General features: G+C 35.0%; 1 protein-coding gene across 1 annotated transcript; it reads right to left on the reverse strand.

Moving 5' to 3' along the window:
• Nucleotides 1-509: 509 nt before the first annotated feature.
• Nucleotides 510-6,618, reverse strand: asrgl1 (asparaginase and isoaspartyl peptidase 1). Its single transcript, XM_059565512.1, is given in 8 exon segments — nucleotides 510-1,099; nucleotides 3,804-3,914; nucleotides 4,528-4,538; nucleotides 4,540-4,647; nucleotides 5,324-5,478; nucleotides 5,718-5,860; nucleotides 5,948-6,136; nucleotides 6,583-6,618. Coding segments are annotated over 7 exon segments (930 nt in total). The 5' UTR covers nucleotides 6,135-6,136; nucleotides 6,583-6,618; the 3' UTR covers nucleotides 510-884.
• Nucleotides 6,619-8,204: the final 1,586 nt, after the last annotated feature.

Genomic DNA, 8,204 nt, shown 5'->3' on the forward strand with positions numbered 1-8,204 from the left:
TCAAATGTCAACATGTTCTATTGGTTAAAAATAACTTGCTTTAATAAGCTGCTTTCTCTTTCAGAAGGAAATGATACAATGAACTACTTCAGGAATAAATCATGATTTCTGTTCTTCAAAATCAGTTATAAAACCAGTCTGGTAAGTCTGCCAAGATATTTCGACTTAGGTTCATGGGTGCCTTTTACAGTATGTGTACAGCATTTTTATCTCTGCTGCTTTAGTATTATATTCATTCATATCAAAGCTGCAAAATCTCTATAACATTTATTTTTAAATTTTGTAATTATTATTAAAGGGATATTTCATCCAAATATGACAATTCTGTCAACATTTACTAATACAAAAGAAGATATTTTGAAGTTATACTCAAACTATGGAAACTACCACCATCAACTGTTTTGTTACCAAAATTCTTCAAAATATTTTCTTTTATACTCAACAAAAGAAAGAAACTCTAACAGGTTTGGAACAACTTGAGTGCTCAGTAAATGATGACAGGATTAGCATTTTGGGGTGAACTATCCCTTTAAATGTGCACTGCTCCTTACAACAAATTAAATTCACATGATTCTAAAATCATAAATTTACCTCCATCTACTGGAGAAAATACAGTATTACACTGTTGCACTTGTCGTCAAAAATGGAGTGTTATAATAGTTATTGTGTCCATTAATATATGTAAGACTTACATTGCTTTACTGTTTACTGTAGAGAAGATCAACCTCAAAATGCATAATAATGCTCAATTACTGCCATGACGTATGTATGTATTCAGACAAACATTGATTTGCATGTATGCACATTTCCCTTTGTATTAAATACTGATTGTAAAAATTTAATAAACTAAAATGTGCCTGTGACTGTGCATATATGTATGGTCATTATATGTTCTCTTGTACAGGCTCAACAAAGTGTTCGCCACGGAGCAGCCCATAGTGGAGTTCGCCCTGCTGGGCAGCGGACCAGGACATCTGTAAACTGCTGAACTGAGCTGCCCAGGTCCCTTTTAGATCTACCACCACCACCCCGCCAAGACCATCCACCCGCTCCTTCATATACGTAAGAGCTAGATCACTAGCCTCCTCTGGGGTCTTGCCTAGAGAATATAGAAAACACACAATTAACCATATAAGTAAGTGATTTACTAAAATAAAAACATACAGTGGACTAACAAATACATGGTAGTATATTTCCAGATCTCTCTGCCAGATGTATGTGACAATGCACAATAAGGAAGCAAATGTTTTAAAGGAATGGTTCAATGGTCATTTGCTAAACGTTTACTCACCCACAGGTCATCCAAGATGAGATGAGTTTGTTTCTTCATCAGAATAGATTTAGCATTACTTGCTCATCAATTGATCCTCTGCAGTCAGAATGGGAGTCCAAACAGCTGATAAAAACATCACAATAATCCACTATTAATCGATTCAAATCCAGTCCATCAATTAATGTCTTGTTAAGCAAAAAGCTGCGTTTGTAAGAAACAAATCTATTATTAAGGAATTTTGACTTTTTGACAAACTATGAGTCCATAATACCGCTTCTTTCAGTGGAAAACGTCAGATTGGTTCTGCAGACAAATTTGTTTAGAACTGTTTTGGACTGTTTTTTGGACTTGTAAATGGGGCTTGATCTGTTCATATTTTTCTTCTTATTCAGACCAGATGAAAGCAATATTATGAAAAAAGGACTTCTGTTTTAGCTGGAAGAAACTTTTTGAAGTTAAAAACATCTTGGTGGATTCGTTTATTACAAGCTTTTTGCCTCACAAGACTTTAGCTTATGGACTGGAGTTGTACGGATTACTAGTAAATTATAGTTATGTTTTTATCAGTTGTAAGAACTGGCATTCTGACGGTACCCATTAACTGCAGGGGATCCATTGGTGATCATCTAATATAATGCTAATTTTCCCCAATTCTATTTCAATGAAGAAACAATCTACATCTTGGATGGTCTGAGGGTGAGTAAACAGTCTCCAAATTTTCATTTTTGGTTGAACTATTCCTTTAAATCATATTGTTTGTAACTATTTGATCTTAGATGAGACCAAATAATCTTATCAACACCCTGCCCATATCAACACATATAGCAAAGTTGACCTCTGCTGCTTCAGCGAAAACACTTCCCGTTATGTTTCCACACACACAAGGCAAAAGCAGACATACAGATCACCTCCATCTTACACTACACAACATACAGGCAGACCATGTTATTTGAAATGTCCTTCTGAGGATGTGCAGGGAAGTTAACCTTCACTTTACTGTTGAGACAGCTCTTCACCTCTGACTTCCACGTGTCTGCTCATTATAAATGGTGCTGGAGGTGGTTTTATGTAACGCATTGTATGAGACATAGTTTCCTCAATAGTAGGACTCGAATAGTTTTTCCTCAGACCAATGAAGTGAACAATGTTTACCTAAACAGACTTGAAGTCAAGCATTTTAATGAGGCCCTAGATCTCCAGTTAATGTGTAGCTGCAGTAATTCAAGCCATTTATTTACTAAAATGCACCAGCAATTGGTTGCACAGCTAATCATGAACACATATGAACTGCTCATATGAGCTCATGTCAATATACCTGTTGCTTCTAAATCATTATTATAGTGAAGATTGAATTATGGTCCAAGATGTGACATTTTTATTTTGCCATGCAGTAATAAAACTACAGAGTACAACTGCATAGTACAAAATAAGAGAGATATCAGTTGGTCATATGGCTACTATCTTTATATAAAATTATAATCACATCTAGTAAAATGTACTATAGGAAGAGCATTATCACAAAATAAACCCAGACAGGTTAATTTTGATTCCATTGTGATGTAAAGCTCTTGCAATCGTGCTCAGACAGTTATATATTATTACTCTACAGTTCCAGTTATTTTTTTCTAGAAACTAGTTTAAATTTAACGTTTCATAACAATCTTACGTGTTTTTAGCTATTTTTAAGGTCCGATCCAAATCTAATTGTCTCTTACAACTTGCTAGTTGTTCTGAGCAATGCTTTCATTCCTTTCTCACTATGTACAATATATTACAATTAATACCAAAGTCCTCCAGCATTATTTTTACTACATTTGGTAGTCACTTGTTTTGACACATACATTATAACTTGTGTTTATTAGGAAAAGGAGTAATTATGTAAAACATGAAATATATTTGACTACTGCAATAGACAATTATGAAATATACCACCATTCAAAAGTTCAAGTTGGTTTTTGAAAGCCATCACACAAAGATGCATTTATAAAAGAAAATAAGAATACAGTAAAAACAGGAATATTGCGAAATATTATTCAAATTTAAAATAGCTGTTTTCTATTTGAATATATTTTAATATGTAAATTATTCCTGTGATGGCAGACCTGAATTGTCTGCAGCTGTTACTCCAGGTTTCAGTTTCACATCATCCGACAGAAATCATTGTAATATTCTAATTAGGTGCTCCAGAAACATTTATTATTATTGTTATTATGTTGAAAACAGTTATGTTTCTTAATTTTATTTTTGGAATCTGTGATAGGCCAAAAAATTTCGGGATTCTTTGATGGATATAAAGTTTGAAAGAACAGCATTTATTTAAAATATATATATATATATATTTTTATAGCATGTATTGTTTTGTAGTACTGTCACTTTTGATCAGTTTAATATGTCCTTGAAGTTTTTTTTAGCATTATATAATTATGTAATATTTAATAAATAAGGCTTCATTCACCAAAAATAATAAAAAGACCACAAAGCTTTGTTTGTTGTTATGCTAAATAAGTTGTAATGATCTCGTAACACATGCCTTGCTCCATGTGGAAAAGAACGAGTCTAGACAGCGTGACCTTCATGATGGCTTCCCCATGGCCCGTGGGTGAGACAGCCCCAATATTGTTATCTGCATAACCCCCACATCCTGCGAATCAGAAGAAACACAAATCCAGAGTGAGATATTTCCAATGCACACTCACGCTCAGCAAACCACCTGTTAAAAAAGCCACCTGTTTTAAGACAATCCCTGATAATATTCTCAGAATAAGGGAGCTGTATTTTTACATTTTCGCTTATCTACTGACTTACTAAATCAGACAATACCAGCAGAGCCTATTCTCCTGTTTATGCAGCTCTATTACTATCACTAGTGTGTATGTGTGATTCCCTCAGGTTAAAATGTGTCCTGAGAGAATGTGGTGTGTTGTGCTGAGCTGAGCTGGGGATTAGATCTGTGGTTTGAATATTAACTCAGCAGGCAACAAGCTCTCATGAGCAGCTGAAAATTACACACATTCTTGCATGTCCAAAGGTCAGAGTTCAGTCGCTGTCATATTAGCTGCTTAGTTTTTTTTTTTTTTTTTGCGTGTGTAATTTTTCAATGTGAAAATACTTTCTTCTATTTCAGTTTAATACACAGAAACAACTATACGTAAAGCCATTTGTAGTTTGATTTCTTGGAAAGGTTAACACTGGAGTTGGAGCAAATCAAATCAAGGCCCCTGACATATATTGCAAAGCAGCAAGTTTGGATTTACCAACACACGGCGTCTCCCACACGACCCTCCATTTTATTTATCATTCCACCAGTGGATGTGGCACAAGCAATGTTCCCGTCTTTGTCCACAGCAACTGCACCAACTGTTCCCATCTTGCCCCTAAAACACCCACATGAACAAATGGTTTAAATTATTCTGGTAGCAAAGGAATAGTTCATCAGAAAGAAAGAAATCAGATAAAGTACATCAACAGGGCATGCCATGTGTTTTAATTTCTAGACATTTAAAATGAATGCACAAAATAAGCAAAATTACTGAGTTTCCTTTTAAAATGTCCTTTTTAAATGAAATATGCTTTATTGGTAACATAATGCTCATTTCATATAGTAAACAAAACTGGACCCCTTACTTTCATTATATAATAATAATAGTAATAATAAAGTTGAACTCCTTACTTTCATTGTATATAATAAAGAAATAAATGCAACTTTGCCATCACAGGTAAAATGCGATTAAAAATATATTCTAATTAAAAAAAAAGAAAAAAAAGAAAAGTTAAAATCTGATAACATTTCACAATATGATTGTTTTTACTCCCATTATGGGAGTATGCAGCTTTGTTGAACATAAGAGTTGAACGGGATTATTCCAAACTTTTGATCGGTAGTGTAGCTAATATAATCTTCTTTGTTTCATTGACGAAAGAAAGTCATACAGGTCTGAAGAAACTGATTGTGAACTATCCCTTTAACTATTGTTGCAAGACATTAGGCACCTCATGCCAAAAACTTTATGTCAGCACTTTGTACCAGTTTTCATTACATAAAAGCTTTACATTTGGCATTCCACAGGGTTGGCATCTGGCTGCAGGTTCTTCTTCCAGCGCATCTTGGCATAGTCTGTGATCAATGACTCCTCAGGCACTTCCGCTACACCCATGCTTCTGGCAAACTTAGAGGCCCCCTCAGCTGTCAGACACAAGTGTTTTGTCTCCAGAGAAAGGACAGACATTATTTACATTATTTTAAATGCAAAGTTTTGTAAAATCATCTAAAGACTGCATTCGTTGTATGCAAAAAGCATCTGAGAGCATATAGCCTAGTATTCCCTAGTTATGTGTCTAACACTTTTTGTTTTTAATCTTGGTAACTGTAGATTACTCAAAACCAAATCTCCCGTGGTGGTCATGTACAGTAGTTGGGAATTTGTTATGCATTTTATAACAATACCTTCTCCATGAGAAGCCTGGCCAGTTGCACTGGGTTAGCAATTCTTCTGACCGCTGAAACAGCCCCAATATCTAGAGTCCTGCCATCCATTACCATTGCATCCATCTCCACTTCCCCCTTCACATTTAGCACTGATCCCTGACCTATGACATATGGGCATAACCTGAGTTTTCTACTTACCCTGGATATATTATTAGGTATTAGGTGTGAAGTATGAGTATTATGAGTACCTGCATTGAATCTTGGGTTGTTCTCCATCAGGGCCACTACTTCAACCACAGCATCCATGGCACTTCCTCCCTTCTGGAGGATGGCATACCCAGTCCTGGCTGCCTCCTTTACACCAGTAGTAGACAGTTCAGCTCTTTTTTTGGGAATATGACCAGCACCTCCATGCACTACCACTACAGGCAGCATTGCTGTCCACAAATACGTGATTGAGAAGACAAAAGTTAGGGAACGATGCATAAAGCTAAATTCTATACCCATTAGACTCTAATATGCCATACACATATACATACACTAAGTTTTTTAATGACTTCACTATCTTAATAAATATGTATTAATATTAATTAATATTAATAAATGTATTTCAAAACGTGCAATCTACAACATCCCTCGCTATAATATCAGTAATTTACAATGACATGTCCAGTTGCGTTACTCATTTAGTTTACAAGCTGTGACCAATTTAATCCCGTCATCAAATAAAGTGCTCTATTTGAGTCACCCGGAAGAGGGGTAACAGTTACAGATTCATCTCACTCAACTGATGACCAAATGTAAATGCAGAGTTTTTCAGATTCTGTGCACGTGCCCACATATGTATACAATTAAAAAATGATATTTAACAAGGGTTCCTCACCAGATTAACGACTAACGACTGGAATATTTAATCACAAGATAGCAGAAGTGCAAGCGAAGGAACCTTTAGATGGCGTAACAGAGTCAACAAATAATATGACTGTACACACGTCATCATTACAGCCATTGAGAAAACACCAAAATAAAAGTCCACACTTCAACCGTCGAAGCATTGCTTAGAAACTGATCATGCAATCGGACAGCAAGAAAACAAGAAAGTAAGCTTACAACATGCAAAACACCGACCTTATATTGCAACCAACACGATGCAACGGTTTAATGTCTGAGATAAAAACTAGGATCAAAATAATCCCATAATGGCACTAAAGAACACCGATTAAATGCATTTTCTCGCTTTAGTGCAGACTGAGATATGTTTTATAAGGTGTCCTTGGCTGTTTTAAAAGGCGCTATTAAAAATGTATTATTATTTATTTATTTATTTATTTTAGAAGCCTAGCCTACATTAATAAAAATAAATAAAACATAAATAAATATTAAAGCATTAAAAGGATTTAATTCCCAATTCATTATTTAATTACTGTACATATATAGCCTACGTATTTATGGTATAAGTTTATATTAAGTTGTTTAAAAATATCTTCACATACAGTATATTTTCAAAGCTGGACAACACACTGTAAAAGTGTTGTTTCACCTTAGAAAAAAATTAAAGGCTGCCTGTGAAGTGTAATGTTAGTTATTAACTGAAAACTTGAATATTTGTGTTGTCTCAAGTTTAAATCAGAAAAGTGAGCCTATTTTAAATTTTAAACTGTGGTAACTAATTGCAACAGTCATACTTTACATCGTTATTAACTAGTTTTATAGTTGTACACAATTTGTTCCTTTCCGTTATGTTAATGATTTAAATGGCAGAGAGGCACTTTTTGCAAATTGGGACATTCCATGAAAAGGATAGGTAGGGAAAATTAGATGCATTATTATCCCATATAAAATCACAATAGCAAATTACCCTCACATTTCACTCTTTTAAGATGCTTTGCTATTGTCATTTTGCTTTTACACGTGTTTGTGCAAATGTACGAAATTAAAGGTTGTTTTAAAGATAAAAAATAATGATGAAGAAGATGATTTGTGACCCCGACCCACAAAATCAGTCATAAGTTTGGGTGTATTTGTAGCAATAGCCTACATTGTGGGTCAAAATAATCAATTTTTCTTTTATGCCAAAAATCCGGATATTAAGTAAAGATCATAAATGGAATGGTAAATGGACTGCATTTATAGAGCGTTTTCAACAGACCACATGGCCATCCAAAGCGCTTTACAATTTGCCTCAGAGTCACCCATTCACACACACCGACTGCGGTGTCAGCCATTCAAGGTGCCATCCAGCTCATCGGGAGCACCTGGGGTTAGGGGTCTTGCTCAAGGACACCTCGACACGTGGTCAGGTGGAGCCGGTGATTGAATCTCCAACCTTCCAGTTTGGAGACAACCTACATGAACCACTGCCGCCCCAATAAAATTAAGCAAAATTTAAAAAAACAAAAAACAAAAAAACACACAATTAAGTAAAGATCATTTGTGGTGCAGGGATACATTTCTACGTGAACTTAGTCGTTTGCAGCAAGTCAGTGTTTAGTGTGCATTATTATC

Source organism: Carassius carassius, chromosome 14 (assembly GCF_963082965.1).
Source record: "Carassius carassius chromosome 14, fCarCar2.1, whole genome shotgun sequence".
NCBI lineage: Eukaryota > Metazoa > Chordata > Actinopteri > Cypriniformes > Cyprinidae > Carassius > Carassius carassius.